This window comes from Sinohyriopsis cumingii, unplaced genomic scaffold (genome assembly GCF_028554795.1).
Source record: "Sinohyriopsis cumingii isolate HCF-2022 unplaced genomic scaffold, ASM2855479v2 utg001752l, whole genome shotgun sequence".
Lineage (NCBI taxonomy): Eukaryota > Metazoa > Mollusca > Bivalvia > Unionida > Unionidae > Sinohyriopsis > Sinohyriopsis cumingii.
In genome coordinates this window covers 144,921-164,060 of record NW_028316044.1, presented here as the reverse complement: position 1 = coordinate 164,060, position 19,140 = coordinate 144,921, and the positions used below count along the sequence as shown (strand labels likewise).

The following is a 19,140-nucleotide window of genomic DNA, read 5'->3' as shown; positions in this document are numbered from 1 at the left end:
ATCTCGCTTTAGTGGTATTTTTGTCTTTGTAATTGCAATTGCGGGTTTCATTGATATTGTTCGTGTTACTTCGTTATTTAGTGCGTTAATCACGTGAGGTAATCTTGTTACCCAATCGTGAGATCGTTTATCTTGAATAAATTCTCTCGCGTACTGATATCCGAATAATCGTTCTGCAAGAGTTTTATTGAATCTCTCAACGATAGCTTGATTGTGATGAACACCTACAATACCGCGACGGATTTTAACATTATTCTTTTTCATCAGTGAAGTAACCGCACCGAGGAATTCTCGTCCTGGATCAACCTGGAGAAGCTTCGGCCATGTTAATGGAGATCGTGAATAAATTTCGCTAAACGCCTTAGCAATATCTGTTGCTGTTTTATTCGATAACGGTTCCGCTTCCTTGTACCTACTTGCAATATCAACAACCGTCAGAACATATTTGTATGTAACTCCGTCAACGGTATCGTAAGGAAGAAACATAAGATCAGCCTGATGGACTTCATTAGGGACGCTGACAGAGAAACTCGCATATGATATTTTCTTAGGCGGAGGAAGATAAATTTGCCAGACTGCTTGCCTCGATAGCCACGATTCAGCGACAGATTGCTTTACTTTTGCTGCCTTAGCAAGTTTGTCTATTGCTGATTTTCCTCGCCAAAATCCTCGCGGAGAATAATATATTTGCTCCATTATAAATTACCAGCACCTAGTACTAATTTACCTTTCATTGCTCCTTTTATTAACCAAGTTGCCAATTTCTCTTTGAAATTTTTATCAGGAATAGCATCTATTGCGTGAATTAATTTAATATCAGCGAGATGTCTTTGTTGTAAATCTCCGCTGCGATATGCAAGATCGTGATAGTAGCATGCGTTATCGATGGCGTTTACTGGATCCTCGCCAGGATTTGGTTGATTATTATCGTTAAGTCTTATATCTAGCCTTGTACCAGGTCCGCAGTAATTATATCCTGGTAAATGTTTCTCTCCGGGATATTTCGCCCAGGGAGCTCCAGGCAGATTTGTTAAGGAGGTTGCGATGTCTCCTCCGGTTCTACTTTTTTTTTTACTAATCTAAACTTAATTGTCTTACAAACCGCACATTCTCCCTTGATTGCATTCCTGTTGTTGCGCGTGACAACTTCAATTGGATTTAGCGTGGCAGTTCGAGTACGACACTTAACACAATATGAATCCATAATATTCTAATAACATGAATGTAATTGATTTTTCAGCCACAAAGAAACGCGAGCAAGTAAAGCACACCGAGGCATTACCAAATTCGATTAGAATGATAATCATTGGACCATCTGGTTCTGGAAAAACGCAATTGTTGCTAAATTTGATAATGAGATGGCTAAAATGGGATAAATTATATTTGGTTGCGCCGTCCGTTGATGATCAGCGATGTTATAAAGTACTAAAGGAATTTAGCGATAAAACTGAGGATGGCACAATAGAATTTATAACGGACATCAATGAAGCTCCATCAGTGGAAAGTTTAAACGGTGATGCTAATAATCTTGTTGTTTTCGACGATGTGATGCTGGATAAGCAAACTAACCCAGCTAGGATATTCTCGCGTGGCCGACACAAGAACACCGATGTGATTTACGTGACACAGCGATATACGCAAATTCCAAAGGTGATTAGAGATAATTGTAATATTTTATCAGTTTTCAATGGCGTTGATACTCACACGCTAAGGAATATCCATCAAACTTGGTGCAACGGTGATATGGATATAAATAAGTTTAAAAATTTCTTTAGTCACGCTCAGGCAACTCCGCACGGATTTGTCACGATTAATCTTCATGATCCACGTAGTAGGTATCGAGTTGGTCTTGATCAAATTTACTCATAAAATTGCAACCCACCATAATTCATTATGGCACAAACAAATTTTACCACCCCCCCCCAAAAAATTGCTGTTTTTTTTTATGTCTGAAAATGCACTTTGGGTTGAAATTTTGCGGATTAATTTGCGCAGGAGGGTTTATTTTTGCTTTCTGAGGCTTCTACGGAGAAAGTTTGTATGGGAGGGTTAAATTTATCTGAGCCACCTGGTCTGTACGACTTCCCTGCTGCTGTTCGAGTCTAGGATTTGGACAATGGGTATGTGAGAAGGCTTGCCAGTAGCTTCTCAGTGGTCAGTTGTTATTCCTGGGGTTTTCCCGGGTTCTTCCTCCACCATTAATACTGGCCGCCATGTATAGCCTATCGTGTGCTGAATAATGGCGTTAAACCCCACAACAACAACAACAACAACAATTAATTTTTTAAAAATTCAATGCCTATTTATAGCACATGCAATCTACAAAGACATGCCAAAAGTGAAACACACATAATAGATATACATAACACTACTTTTTCATGATCCAAAGGCAGTGTTTGCAACACATATAGTCCCCAACTGACCAACTTTGTCCCATCCACTCTCAAAATCTGTTCCACTTGGGTCAAGTCTGAGGAAGTAAATCTGAGGAAGAAGGAAGGAATTGTAAGAATAGACCGAGTCAAATGTTAGTTGTATATCTGAATTTATCTGACATGTCCAGTAAGTGTATATGTAGTTATATGTGTATATATATATATATATATAGTATATATGTAGTATACAGTGTATCTGTAGTTAAAGGTGGGGATCTCAATAGTTTCCAAGTTATTACTCATGATCCTGAACTTTATGCCCCTGAAGGATGACCCCATGGTCTCGTACATTCCCCAGCTAGAAGTGATGTTTGTGTTGACACTTGTATCAGTGATGGTTATACATACTCCAAATATCAGACCTGTTTGTCATATAATTTATTTTGTTTTAAATTGAAATTGTTTCGTGCTTGTGAGTAGAATTTGGCTGGTGACTGATTGCCATAATTAATCAAGATTGGTTCAGTCTGGGTCGAATATGGAATGTTTCCCTAAAAACTAACTTTATAGGAATGGCAAAATGCATATTCTTGTCCTTTTGAATTTGATTAGAACCACTGAAATTCTTGTTTCCATCTATTACTGAATTTTGGACCTTTACATTTTGACATTTTAACATTGGCAGCTCATGCACCTGAAAAACTACAAATATTAAGTACTGATACCAGACTGACCTGTTTTATGCCACCTGAACTCTTGAGTAATGTTGAATCCAACAGTAATCCATTACTGTCTTTAGTCCTCTCTACAATATTACTGAGTACACATCATCAAGAATTATTACTGATCACACATCATCAAAAATTATTGCTATCACACATCATCAAGCTCTTGGATCAGATGAACATTGAGGCATATTAATGAGGTGATCTTGATTTTGATTGGCTGTACTTGTTACCAGTCTGGAGGCCTTATTTCTTATCCAGTTTTGATCAAACTTTGAATATTGGCTTATGTGATCAAGATCTCTTGTAAGACTGATAATGAGAGATCTATGCTTATTGGTGAGGTGCTGTTTCAGTTGATTGGCTCAGCTTATCACCGCTATAGAGACTGTATGTTTGACATAAGTAAACTTGGTACACTTCATTAAGACTGGATGTCCATTGACATTTGAGAGCAATATCTACACATTAAGTATAGTCACCATGGTAGACATCTTAAAATCTTTTATTGTTACTGAGAATGTGGGGGGGTCATATTAACATATTGTTTTGTTATTGTTTTCTACCAGTAGATTGATTGTTATGTCTAGTTAGTCCTAAAAGAAAATGTTACAAGTGATCCCCCTCACTGAAAGTGATATTGGCATGGAGTTTTCAGCAGAAGATTAATTATCTTATCTAGTTGGTCATCTTTGAAAATGGGGCTGATCTAACCTCAAATGTGGCTGCCTTGGCAGCTATCTTCAAAGAATTCTTGACCACTTCTCTCAAATGGAAATCCATATCAATATTGGTTTTTCACTAGAAGACATTTTACAGTGTCTAGTTAGTCCTGAATGAAAATTATGCCAATCTGACATCAAATATGTCCACTATGTCTTCTTATGAGTTGATCTTAAATGAAAACTATGCCCTGCAGAAATCCAATATGGCAGGCATGATGAACATGTTGCAAATCTTGTCATGAAATCTCCTGAATTGATGGTAATATTGGCAAATGGTTTTTACCAAAATTCTTTGGTTTGTCCCAAATGAAAATAGTGCTTCTCTTATATCCAGTGTGGTCACAACTGCAGTTAATTTATAAATCCTATCACTTTTGTCATCTACTTCTGTATAAAGGACATATTTCTAGTACAGACACAATCTTTTGATTCAAGAGTTGTCCTGTTTAGACAGATTTACTCAATACTAAGAACTTGAATTTGTTGCAGCAAAATCATGAACAACGTCTAAATGAGGCTTCCTATGCAATGAACAAACCTGATGAGTTCAGTGCAAAGCAAGACAGCTGCTTACAAAGGGGTTATGATTGGTTGGCAGTTTCCATGGACACCACAAATAGAGTCCCAATACAAAGCAAGAAAAGAGGCTCTAGGGTAAGCTCATATGCATATGTGACTTTGAAAAAATGTTGTCATTTAATTTGTTTTCATGAGTTATGACAGAATTGTAATTTTAAAAAATGATTTTGTTTTATTATCTTGAGAATTTTGGCTTCAGAGTTTGTATATATTTTTTAATATTTATAATTTTGAAATCCTGTTCTTATTGCAGAATTGACAGAAATAATTTATGTTTCTAAGGGATTGATTTATCTGCCATGCTAGCAAATCCAAATGTACCATCATTGACCTAAATATCCAGACACAAAAAATAAACTTTTCTCTCTGTCCAGATAATTTTTGTACTAATGAAAATGATAAAGTTTCATGAATGTTTTGTGAGTAAAATTTAAATACCATTATTATCATAATTATGTAGGATGCACCCAGCAAGTACATTACATATTGGAAGTGGACTAGGTAGGTAAACTGGTTTGCATGATATCCTTGCTTGCCAATAAATAATGCTTGCATGATGTGTCAGTGTTCTATTACAAATAAAGAACTCGAGTTGCATATGTGACCTTGTTTTCTTTTTGTTTATTGTAGTATTTTCATCATGTACTGCCATTAGTGATAAGCCTGGCTAGAAACTTGTTTACCGGTCTAAACCAGATCTAATATATTGTTTCATAAAGTATACTGCCATTGGTGATAAGTCAGCTAGAAACTTGTTTGCAGGTCTGAACCAGTTCTGATATAGATATTGTAACATAATGTGTACTGTCATTGGTGATAAGTCTACCTAGAAATTTGTTTACAGATCTGAACCAGTTCTGATATAGATAATGTTTTATAACATAAAGATTGGCTTGGACAACAGAATGTTTTTGTTGTGGGTTTTACACCATTTTTCATCACACAATAGGCTCTACACAGTAGCCAGTGTAACTGGTGGAGGAAGAACCCAGGTAAATCTGGGTAGGAACCACCAACCAACAGGAAGATATTTGCAAGCTTTCTCAAATACCCTAATTGACTGAGCCCAAGACTATACCATCAAAATAATATATATTGATTCATATTATGTTACCTGTGAAAATCTGAAAGATAATCCATATTTCTTTGAAAAATTCTTTCTTACAGGCAAACCTGAATGGACCAAATAACCCGTATGAGATGAACTTCTACAGTATCACAAATGTTGATCGTTTAAGGTAGGTACTCTCTGTCCAGTGATCTTTTCAATTTAATGATCTGCCTCTTTCCTAATGTCATAAGTACCTTACTTCATAAATTGTCCAAAATGTTTCTGGAATCCCAAAATTGTGATCACAGTGGAACTTGTTACTTCTGAGTACCAGACTCTTCAAATTATAAACTTCTAACTTGTGAACTCCTTTTGGCTTGTATTATTTTGCATATACTCTGAAAACTTAGCAATTTTTCTGGCCCCTAGGGGTCATCAGATTTGCTTCTCACTAGGGGTCTTTGGATTGCTGGTCCCTAGGGGTCTTCAGTTTTGCTGATCAAAAGGGGGTCTTCAGTTTTGTACTGCTAACAGCCAAACACATCTAGAATGAGTTTTTATGGGTACCATTGGGTTGCAACAGCTACCAAATTTAGGACTCAAGTGTGTGTGGGGGTGTGTGTGGGATGGGTGGTAGCCTAGCTTTAACAGTTTTAGTCAGAGACATATAGCTACAATGTCTACTGTGTGGCAGTTTATAGTGATGTTTAGCACTGGGCATGTGGCATGTCCCACCCAGTCACATTATCCTGACACCAGGACTACCAGTCCTAACTAACATCTTAATGCTGAGCACCAAGTGAGACAGCTGTTAATACGAGTTTTATAAGTCTTTGCCATGACACGCCTGGGGTTTAAACCTGCATCCACTTAGGCCACACAAACAATCAGGTCTCAGGTTGTAAAAGTGGCCAAATTGACTTGCATTGAAATTATGGTCAAACAAGTCAACAGAATTATCTCTTAGATCATGTCTACTTGCAGTTAAGTAAAACCACTTAGATTGAAAAACAAAATTTGGTTGACATATTTTTATTAATATATTGTTCAGGCATGTGAAACCTATAGCCCTGGAGCCAGATCTGGCCTGTAACATTAGTTTTATCAGCCTGTTTACATCATAGAATGTGACTTTAAAAATTGTCTATCAGGAACATTCCCAGGAAGAAGTTTTATGCCTAGTGTAGGTTTGTCTGATTAGATTTTAAGGCCATTGCAGGAATTTTAAAAATGATTTTACACACATTTTTTGGACAAAATTCTTGTTAGCACAGTTAAGTAAAAACTACTTAAGATTGAAAAATGAATGTGTGGATGGTTTTTGAGGCTATTGCAGTAATGTTTCAGATTTTTGTATATTTGATAAAACCCACAATAGTGGGAAGTGAGAGATAGCCAATTACTTTTGTGACTGCAATTTGTCAAGGTTTTTAAGTTGCATATATTTCCCAAATGATTTCACAAGTTCTCATGATACTTGGCATGAATCATAGATATACACATTTTTTTGTATACATACTTCATATACACACAATGTACAAGAAAGAATAAGAGTCCCTGTTGATGCAGTAAGATTTACTTTAGTGAGAAAAAATCTTTAGTAACATGTTGTGTATTGTCAGAAATTGTCACCTCGTTTTGTCGAGAATTTGGGTCACATATTTGGACTGGAGTCTAAGATATACCTAGTTTCATGCTTAGAGTATCCTAAGCATCGTGTCAGTTAACTTCTACTACACTGATTAGTAAAATCAGTTCCAAATATACTGAAAAATTTCTGTGGCTTTTTTCTTTGCAAACATTGGTCAGACAGAGGTTTAAAACAGCAGCAGAAATTTTCCTTTGTACATGTACATCATGCTTACCATATATACTCGAGTCCAGATGTGAACAGTATAAACCCAGATGTGCCATCACATGATGTGTCAGCAAGTCATTGTCTGTGTTGTTTGTTCTACTGATCTCCGTGATGTACAACAAAGAATAAAAGCCTCAGACTAAATAAGTAAAATTTACTTTAGCAAGAAGAAAATCTTAAGTTAAGTGTCTTCCATATTGTCAAGAGTTGTTTCCTTTTTTGTTGAGAACTCGTGTCACATGTTTGGACTAGAGTGTAAGATGTACCTAATTCCTACTTGGGTATCAGAGTATCTGTTGTAGCCCTATTAGATGTATGCATAATATTGTTTAACTTCCACTGTACTGTGTAAAATCAGCAAAATTTTCCACTGTTCATGCAAATTGTGCTTGCCATATATACCTCAGTCCAACTGCCATCACCTAATGAGCCAGCAGGTCATGGTTTGTGTCGTTTGTTCTACTGATTTGTCCTGTCAAATAAAATAAAGCAACAGCAGAACTGGGTCTGTTCACTTTGCAATTGGATCTGACTTACAAGCAGATATATATGGTACCATCACTAGATTGCTAATTTAACACTGGACAGAAATATTTTATTACATTACATTTACTATATACCTATTTAATTTTACATGGTTGATCTGGTGTTCAGTACAGATGTTCATTCTGTGTTTCTGTATCATATACCCAGATCAAAACTTTTGGGGAAGTATGTCAGCTTGTTGATATTATTCAGTCTGCATGAATTTCAATTTGTTTTGAATTTCAATTGCCAAGTAAAGCTAAAATTGTTTAGAAAGTGACGGGTGTATAATAAATTCAAGATTGCACTTGTCTTTTGTTCTGAGTTATAGGGTACATCTCATTTGTATGGTCTATGAGGATTTCTCATTTTGATGGACTCTCTATCCCTATGCCATATCAAGTTTGTTCTTTCTACTGATGCATAATAAAGCACATTGAGTACTTATATATATATATATATATGATTCAAGTGATAAAAGTTTTAAAAAATGCAGTGTTGGAAATATTTTGCATATGAGTGTAAGATAAAGAGAGTAACAAAAACAAGTTTGCATGAACTTTTCTGACATTCCATATAAATTTGTGTAACTAACTGAGTTTTAATTTTCAAATGAGTACCATTATTTCAGAGATGTTCATTCTACATCAGTCATGTGCAGCACATGCTACTTGATCTGACACATGCTAAAAAGTGAGCTATGAATCAGAGCCAGCAGTTGGTGATCTTGAGTGATGGGACAGTGCTCTTGGTCATGTTTGCTTAATTTTTCACTTTTTTCCCCTCAAGGAATGTGAAAATAGATCCAGACAGCGTTAACTCTGTTGCCATTGATGACGAGCCCCAGGATCATCATCAAAGAATGATGGTGGCAGGCTATGTGGGACTAAACCCCAGTGGGACATCGATGATTGCCCGGGATAGCACCATCATGCCCCTCATACCTGGTCTTCCTGCACTAGTCTGCTTGCTATTCAGTCCCATGGCAGAAATAAGGTAATACACTGAGATTATTGTATGCCAAGTTACGTATTGGCCATGGTAGTATAACGAGAGTATATTGTTTTTATTTGTATTTATTAAGTATTATCCAGTTTTACTAATGAGTAATACAGAAACAGTTTACAATACACTTTGTTCCTTATCCATACTAGAAATCAATAGTTAGGACAGAATATCTACCCCATCCCCACCCCAGTCCCACTGCAAGAAGTCTCGGAGGATTTTCTTAAAGGGGAAGGGAGATTAAAGATAATGTGTATGGTACCATAATTTAGATGTTTTTAATACATGCACAGTATAAAAGACAATCTTTATTATCTAACATATATGTCTACTGTTCATGGAATTAAACTTACAGAAGGATTTAATTTGATCCATCTTTGTATGCAGAGAACTATTTGCCAAGAAAGCTACCATGGTTATTTCAGAAGATGTCATGGGGGTGGTGGATGGATTGAATACTGTACATCGTTGTTTGACAGAAAAGTTTTTGGATTTTTCTAATAGTTTTTATTATTTGAACATACCACAATGGATATATACAGAACTATAAACCTCGATAAGATTGGAATTTCTTTTTGTGTGGAAAAGATGGGCATAGGGCATTTTTTAGAAGGGGGTATCTATTAGAATAACTGTTATTATCTTTGTTGGCATAGATTTATTAGCATGACAAAATGAACCTAATGAGTCATCTACTTGACATATGCAAAAGTGACAGCTGTCAAACTGAGACATTATAGAAGCATTAGCTGTTATGCACACTCAACCATCATGAGCTTCTCTGTTAGGATGTTACATCACAGATACAAGAATTGAAAGTGGTGAGACCAGTAACTGTTGCCCAGATGACCACCAGACCTAGTTGATGTCAGCACAACTTCCCCGTGGGAGTGGTATAAGTGCATTCACTGGATTCATATGGATTTTTCTTGATGTAGCAGCATCACTCATTACATGACTTGGGGTTTTGCTGTCTTGATGTTATGTTAGAAAATCAGTTTATCCTTTATACAGGGATTCCAGCCATTTATACCTCAAAGGGTACCTGTAGAACAGGTTGGATAGATGTTCATGAACATCCTCCTATAGCTATTCCCCTAATATTAATGTGATTGAAGAATGTATATGACAAAGAAAATAAATTTGAAGAATATTTACCCCCATCACATTGCTATTAAACACTAACACACCTCCCCACAGAGACTGCTGTATTGGCCTAGTGGTTAGAAAGTCTGCCTTGGATGCGGAAGGTTGTGGGTTTGATCCCCAGCCAGGCCATACCAAAGACTTACAAAATGGTACTAACAGCTGCCTCACTTGGTGCTCAGCATTAAGAGGTTGGTGTTAGGACTGGTCGGCCTGGTGTCAGGATAATGTGACTGCAGCATGATGCCCCAGTGCTATGAATGGTCACACTGCAGACATCGTAGCGATATGACTGAATTTTTTTAAAAGCTACATTAAAAATCCAAATCACACACACACACACACACACCTCATCACAGATAAGGATGAACTGGGAGAACCCTGGTTAGAACCACAAACCCTCAGGAAGCTACTAGTAGCTTTCTCACATTGACTGAGCCCAAGACTCAAACAACTTGGGCTGTGGTGAAATGGCAGCAATTGTTAAATGTAAGCCTTTAGGCCACTCAGCCATTATGGACCCGTAATTTTTATGGGAAGGCCAATTATTACACAGCAAAATATTCTGAAATATGTTGATCAGCAGTATTGATTCAACAGTAGCTTGGATTCTTAACTCAGTATGTTAGACCGTGGGCGAGAAAAATCAGTATATGTTCCATCCATAATTTGAGGCTCTTTCTTTTAGAGATATTTGGAAAAAAATTAAAGAGAAAAACACTTTGTTGTAAAAATTATTTTTTGTGACTCAAGTCTAGGAAAATTATTACACACATTTGTGAAAAAGTCCCTGAGTTTTTTACTTACAAAGCTGTGTGAACCCTGTTACTGGTACTTGTCCATTCAGATTTTCTCTATTCCTTGACTTAGCATCTTTAGTAAAGAACAAAATAAATCACATAAATTCACTGCATATTTCATACAAAATGGCATTGACAGTGCTAGTGATGGAAAGTTACCAAAAGAAAAACATCAAAATTCATCTTATGTTGAAATGAAATAGTTCCAGGAAATGGGAAAGGGGATTTTCAGGGACCTGGCACAAGCAGAGAAGTTTTATTTATGGTTTTATCAACAAATTCATGAACTTGTCAAAGGCAGTGGGAAAGGGGATTTTCAAGGGCCTGACAAATCTGAGAAGCCCTTTCATGGCTTTATCAACAACTCCATGAACTTGTCACAGGCAATGGAAAAGGGGATTTTCAAGGGCCTGGGACAATCTGAGAAGCCATTTCATGGCTTTATCAGCAAAGCATAGCACAGTTAATGAGACACATTGTATTATAATGCTGCTTCCAGTGTTAATTGGTTTAATTTTCCTGTCTTTAGGATTGATGCCAAGAAGACTCGTTACATAGGTGCTCTTTGCGGTCTTGGTGCAGATCCGGTGACTGGCTTTCCTGTGTTTCAAGATCATGATATGGAAATTCCTTTTGATGTCAGCATAGACATTGATGATATTCAGAAGGTTTGGATTCTTTCATTTTCATGGATATCATTTTTCAGGATTTTACAGAAAGCGTTAGTTTTGTGGTTGTTTAAATTTGTGGATATGCCAGTGAGGAAGAATTCTCCCTAATTTCTCTAGAAAAATTGGGTTTTATTGGGTTTTAAAATTATGTTTATATGTTTCACTAATTTAGCCAATGAGCTGTTATTGAATACTGTTGATTGCATAGTTGTCAAGCAGATGTGTTTACTTCATCCATGGGCTTCTGCTACAGTGTGAATGGGACATACGCAGGTGGTTTGTTCTTCCCATTTGATAGAACTGTAATAGTTATTTCAGGCACTGGTACTATAACAGAAATATTGCTTATTGTATCTTACAGGAATTATGAACTATTTTCTGTATAAAAAGAATTTGATTTGTTCATTCAAGTTAACACAGAGAGCAATGGTAATGCATACATTGGGGCTTCTGGTCTAGTCACTTGTGACAGATATCATTTTTGTGAAGACCATTTTACTGGGAAGCAAGCCATGTTTGGCAGCATTGCCATCAACAGTTAAGATTTTAGTTCAAGTTTTTCTTTGATATATTTTTAATCTCCATCAATGATTTGGCAAAAATCATTATGAAGCTCAGACAATTTATTCTTTAATATGCTTACCCACCCTTTAATTTGGGGGTCAAAATCTTAGTCATATAGAAAATTTGTGTTACGGTTCTGGTTAAAGACTCCATTTTTTAATATTTCCTAAACTCCTTGATATATGTTCATTATATTGGCTTAGATCAGTATGAAGCTAAGATAAATAATTCAGCAATATGCTTGCTTTCTATTCTGTGACACTGGGGTCAAGGTCACATTCATTCTGAATTTGTGTTCAGGTTTTGCATCAAGTTCTTTTCATATGATTGTATTCCCTAAACATCTTGATGGATTTTCTTTATATTTGACATGAATCTTTATGTAGCTAAGGTAATTCATTCATATTCATGCCATTTTAATCTTGGGTTCAAGATTGCAGCCTCAGAAAATTTGCATTCAGGTATTGGTCATATATTTTAATTGCTCACTCTACATACAAATATATTTATTACATCAATCTTGATAGAGATTGGACCCAAAATTTAAATTCTTTTCTTTTCTTTTTCAAGTTAAATTTGTGTTAAAAGCACTATATGTGAATAAAATGCTCATTACAGATGAAATAATTTATTTGTAGAAATGTATTCTAACTAGCTTAGCAGTATCAAGGGAACTTCATTTTTTATGATCATGGCATTTTTTTATACCTTGGATCTGTCACCAATGGCATCATATATCACCTACTTAGAGAAGAACATTGATAGTTAATTCAGAAGCAAAGCACACTGACAGTGCAACCAAACTTCCAGCTTCATTTTTGCTAGAGACAGAAGAAGCAAATCTTTTAACTAGGTCCAACAATTTTTAATATCGTTAAGGTATCATTACACAATTAGACCACTCAGGTCTGCAGATAAAAGTCCCAGAGAGACATACATGCATGCACACACACACACAGACACACACACACACATTAAGTTCTTGTATTTAGCTCATGACCACCAAGGTGACATTGTGACCTATCTAGAATCGTGAAAGAGGATGCATGTTGGTGAGGAGATGTTTCATAAGCAATGCCTTCATTGTAGAATCATGAAAGAGGATGCATGTTGGTGAGGGGATATTTCATAAGCAATGCCTTCATTGTAGAATCATGAAAGAGGATGCATCTTGGTGAGGGGATGTATCATAAGCAATGCCTTCATTGTAGAATCATGAAAGAGGATGCATCTTGGTGAGGGGATGTATCATAAGCAATGCCTTCATTGTAGAATCATGAAAGAGGATGCATCTTGGTGAAGGGGTGTTACATAAGCAATGCCTTCATTGTAGAAGTAGGTCAATTTAAAAATATTTTACACTACTCCGACTTGTCTTTGTTCATTTCTGAGGCACCATTCATGTTAAAATCATGAAACTAATGATGACGTACAACTCTACTACTACCCCTTGTTCATACATCAGAAGAAGCTCATTGTGACCTATATTTCACCTGTTATTCGCAAAGTTTAAGTGTTTGCATTTAGTTCACAACTACATGAGTGACCATTACCTCAGGGGCCATGTTGAAAATCTGGTTTTAACTGCTCCTCCTGAATGGATGGTCATATCAACATCAAGTTTTCAGTAAAAGATATTTTATGACGTCTACTTGAACCTCAATAAAAATGGTGCTGATCTCAAGCCTATTATTGCCGTCTTGAAAATCTTGTTATCTCGTCTCCTTCTGAACAGAAAGTGATATGGAATGAATTTTCACCAGAAGACTTCCTATATTGTCTAACTGGTCCTAAATAAAATTGCTGCTGCCCAGACATACAGCATGGCCACCACAGTGGATGGTTATATCATCATGGTGTTTTCACTTAAAGACTTCTTATGTTTTTATTTTTTTCTGGTTTTATCTTAAAGAAAAATTGTGTTGATCTGATACAGATATGGCTGCTTCAGTGGCCATTGTGAAAATCTTACTAACCCCTAGACAGAAAGTCATATCACTACCACAAGACAATGAACATATTAAAATCTTATCACTAATTATCCTGAATGGATGGTCAAATCAAAATGGGTTTTCATCAAAGTCTTCTGATGGTGTCTAGTTTGTCCTATTAATGAAAATTGTGCCAATCTTACATGGAGTATGGTTGAATATCTTGTCACACAAGAATATCAGAGATCTTTTCAACATTCAAGAATGACGAAGAAATGGTCTTATCTTGAATTCCTCAAAATTATTTTGAAACTGTAGAGCATTAGTCCACTCAGTGGACTCTTGTCAACTTATTATATTACCTCTACTTTCATACGATAAAAAATATTGTTCTTTTATATTGTTCTCTATAATGTTTTCCCATTTGGAAGGATATGCATGTCATTGTCATGATCGCTTTATTATGAAAAAAATTTCTGCATGATAATTATTGATTACAGTGCCTGCTGAAGATTATTACAGTCTTCATACCAGTAGTGGTGAGCTTTGTAATCAATGATAGAATTTTAGTGTTATATCTTGTGTCCGATTTAGTGCCAACACAGGTAAGGTAGTCTTGGTTTATCTGAACTAACATGCTTGAGTTCCTCAAACAAAAGTGGGCCCCGCTTGGCCGAGTGGTCTAAAGCGCTCACCGTTCTGGATCACTGCCATCTCACCTCTGTCTGCATGGGTTCAAGTCCAAGGCTCAGCTGGCATGGGTACGTGGGAAAGCCTGCCAGTAGCTTCTCGTGGGTCAGTGGTTCTTCCCTGGGTTTTCCAGGGTTCTTCCTCCACCAGTTATACTGGCCACCATGTATAGCCTATCTTTGCTGAAAAATGGCATTAAACCCTAGAACAACAACAAAAATATCCTCAAGCAAAAGAACAAACTTTTTAAGGAATTTGGTGTTGTGATGCATTTAAACCTGCAAGGTCTAACAGCTGCTGTTGCATGAGAGACTGAAGTTTTTTTGTATTTTTAAAAAGAGGTGTGTAACAGCTAATAAAGTTGATATAGCATGTGTAAGAAGACCTATTTTATACATGTAAAAGCAGCCTTCAAAGGCATAGTTAGACTACTAGAAAATGTTCATCGTCTAGTATCGATAGTGTAAGCCTGTATCATCATAAAGTAAAACCACAGAAAATATTGTGATTTATCGCTGCATCGGTGATGTCAAACCTTTAATGACTTAAATTTTATGGTAGTATATCAGTATCAGCATTCTATGTATGTGACATGTTGTGTAAGGTATTTCATGGAGTCATTTCGCTACATACATTCTGCATCAAACAAAATCTGTATTTATTATTGTGTGCTAAATAGAATTTTACATTTGTGCTTATTTCACATTAAAGTTAATGAAAAAGATAGAAATTTTCCGCTTGTTTCCTAATTTAATTTAAAATAAGCACTCAGTTCCTCTGTTTATTGCAAAGTTGCATGACAGGAATCATCTTGCACACCTCGAAATAGCCAGCGTATACATCTCTGAGAAACTTAACTATATCAGCTGATCAAGAAACTGTGGTGTTTAAAAATCATGTGTCAGGATTTTGTCAAATTTACATAGAGGGTTAGTAGAAAGCATTTTGCTTCTTGCTGTTGATTGGATGACTATCATGTATAATCCTAGATAAGTCACCTCTTAATCAGACCCTGTATTTGACCTGAACTTGTGATCCAGATCATTGACTAAGATAAACCCTTAAATTTCATTTTACTTTTTTTTCTCATGCAGCAGATTTGACATATCACAAAGTTGGTACATTACTCAGTAACAAGCATATGACTGTCATTTTTAGGATTTAACAAGCAAGTGACTCACTGTGCCTTTTAGGATTTAATAAGCATGTGACTGTGACTTTTGGGATTTAATAAGCATGTGACTGTCTCTGTGGTTTTTAGGATTTAACAAGCATATGACTGTCTGTGTGGCCACTGGGTGCAGAAAACATTTGGGTATGTGTGGATGGATTCCATTGCTAGTTAACATTTTAATTAAATAAATTTAAAATAAATGTTAATGTGTGATGTTCAAAATTGCAGATAAATGCTGTGAGGATGGCTATCAACATTGTTGTAGGGAGTCAGGGATCAGTTGCCAGCTGGGGGCAGGAGGCAATCTTCAAAATCCAGGAACCTGCAAGGCAAAAACTACTTGAGTGAGTACCTTAGAAATAACTTGTATAATTGTCAAGGCAAGACAAAACACTGGTTTGGTGAAATTTTGAATCGTGTTATACCCTCACCTCACATACAGGTAGGGATGTATAGTAATCCTGATGTCTTGCTGGCTGGCAGGCAGGCAGTTTTGGTAGCACTAGTCTCGCAGTTTTGGACGAATTACCGTGAAATTTCATAAATAGAATGATGATTGCATGAAGATGCGCATGTTGTTGATTGACAAATCATTTGGTAGGTCTACTGGTCATGTACCAGAAGAGCTTATGGGATGGTCCTTTGTCTGTCATCCATCCATGCATTTCCAGAAGTTTGATATTGCTACTCCATTGGAATTACTTTGAATTGTCATGAGACTTGACACACATTCATCCTATGGTTTGGTTGGTCCTAAATGAAAATGGTGCTGCTCAGATGTACATTATGACTGCAAGAAGTGTCATCTTGAAAATCTTGTTATTGCGACTCCTGACTGGATGATCATATCAACATTACATAAAGGCTTCTTATGATGTCTAGTTGGGCTGAAAGGAAAAGGGTGCCAGTTGGATTATAATTTTATTGCTCCTTCTCCTGAATGGGAAGGCATATTGGCATGAGGTTTTCACCAAAAGACTTCTTATATTCTCTGGTTGGTGTTTTAAATGAAAATGGTGCTGATCTGATGTCCAGTTAGGCCGTTGCAATGGATGTCTTGAAAATATTGTTATCGCTGTTCCTTCTGAGGTTTTCACTCACTGAAAGACTATTTATAATGTCTTGGTGGTCCTAAATGAAAATGGTGCCAATATCATGCCACAGCAGCCATATTTGAATTTTTATTACCTCTTCTACTGAACAAAAAGTAATATTGCCCTGGGGTTTTAACAGAAAATTTCTTGCAATGTCTAGTTGGTCATAAGCAAAAATACTGATGCCTGCATACCCAATATGGCGACTTCAGTGGCCATCTCAAAAATATTGTTGTCAGTATTCGGTATGGCTGGTTGTATCAACATGGGGTTTTCTGTAAAAAGCTTATTATGATGTCTGCTTGGTCATAAATAAACATGGCAGTGATCTGTCATCCAATATGGCCACCACAATATCCATTTTGAAAATGTTTGCTATTGCTACTTATCCTTGTTGTCCGGTCATATCAATTTTATGCTTTCACCAACACTTCTTGTATTGTCTGGTTAGTCCTTGAACTGGTGCCATAGTGATGTCCAATATGGCCTCCATGGCATCCATCTTGAAAATCATGCTGTTGTTACTCCTCCAAAACAAAGGCATATCCATATAGGCTTTCCACCAGAAGATGACTTTTTTTGATGTCTTGTTGATCTTAAATGAAAATTATGCCACTCTAACATAAGACATGTCCACCATAGGAACTAATTTGAAAATCTTTTTATTGCTGAACAGTATTATTGCTGGCTTCAACACTTCATAGATAAAAGATAAAAATGGTCTTATCTTGAATTCCTTGGAAATTCATTGAGGACAGTAGAACATCAGTCTATTTTGAGGGATTCCGGTTTGAGTTATGGCAGTGTTTGTCTTGGCGCTTAATGCTGATACAATCTTATTAGTGGAATTAGTCCTGCATTTTTTGATGGGTTGCCATGCAACTTGGTATGTATTACAGTAAAACCTGTTATGAGAGACCGCCCCTTCTGCCAACCAAAAGCGGTCTCTCAAGACAGGTGGTCTCTCATAAGAGGTGTGTGAAAATGGACTGGTTTTCAGGGTCAGTAGTTAGCATTGTTGAAAAATAAATAATACCCATACTCACTGTACATGTATCATATCCTTTATTCATAAATCTTGTTAAATATTGCATGCATTCCTCTCAAAATATCTTTATATAATAAAGATATATATCTATCAAACAACGAGAATAAAATTTATATTTCAACATCACATTAATATGTACAAAAAATGAACAGTTAGATATGTATATATCTTATTCTATACACTTATTCACTTGTTTTTTTAAGAAATCCATTATACTTCTTTGTTGACATGTTTTACTCAGCTGTTTGGTCTGAACATGTATCACCATTTCTGAGCAAAGAAGCAAACTTTTGGGATCATGTTGTAAAGCATATTCTTTAATCTCTTTTAAATGTGGGTCGGTGGTTCTTTCCCGAGTTCTTCCTCCACCATTAATACTGGCCGCTTAAGCTGACTGCTATTTTGCGAGTGGTCTCCCCTTTTTCATTTCTTTCAGTGACATTAATCCTTTCTTCCAGTGTTAAAATTTTTCTTTTTTTTAGCGGAGGTTCTGCCATTGTTATTAGTGTTGACGTTATAAAGACTATCGGTTTTGATCAGGTTTTGGGGAAATGTGGAATAAATATATATTATGTACCAATGAATGAAACCAAAAGACATAATTAACTCATCAAGAAACAATACATTTATTCTGAGACAAAGTTTAAATCAACAACGTTATAGCTCGATAAACAAAGGTTGCGACCATCTGCACCCAGGTAAACAGATGGTGGCTTGGTAAAACACTAACAAAAGAAATAAAAAATAATTTTAAAAAATCCGGAAATGATTCTCACTTACTAGTATTAAAGACAATGAGCTCATTCACCCTTCAGGCATTATGGAATAATTGGAAAGACAAATGATGTACTCAAACGTACACTGAAGCCCTTTCAAACGATTTCTCACTGGGACATAAGGACTACCGGCGTTTTGTGAGTTTTCATAAAGATAAAGAAAAAATACAAACCTCTAAATTGACTGCGTATATCCGTCATTACTCCCTTTGATGTTACTCTTACTGGCTATTCACCTGACTTTGGCACTACAATGGCGGTTAGTGACATGTACTTTAGTCTGGTTTACTGCAGTTTACAAATGACACCGTATGCTAGAGTTGTAAATTTCACAAAACTGGTACTGTAGCAAGACAAATTCTTTTTAAATACTTTATTAGAGCAATATTTACTATTTATGCAG

At 36.2% G+C, this 19,140-nt stretch overlaps 1 protein-coding gene across 4 annotated transcripts in view; it reads left to right on the top strand.

The window, feature by feature from the left end:
- The window catches only part of LOC149771585 (ATP-dependent RNA helicase TDRD9-like), a 158,119-nt gene that overhangs the window by 127,359 nt on the left and 11,620 nt on the right, over positions 1-19,140 (top strand). For 3 of the 4 annotated variants that reach the window (XM_089948313.1, XM_089948312.1, XM_089948316.1), the window contains 5 exons: positions 4,315-4,479; positions 5,572-5,642; positions 8,628-8,834; positions 11,319-11,457; positions 16,048-16,163. In XM_089948313.1, coding sequence (XP_089804439.1) covers positions 4,315-4,479; positions 5,572-5,642; positions 8,628-8,834; positions 11,319-11,457; positions 16,048-16,163 — 698 coding nt within the window. Of the gene's footprint in view, positions 1-4,314; positions 4,480-5,571; positions 5,643-8,627; positions 8,839-11,318; positions 11,458-16,047; positions 16,164-19,140 lie in introns of those variants that run through there. The other variant, XM_089948314.1, reaches the window with a different exon arrangement.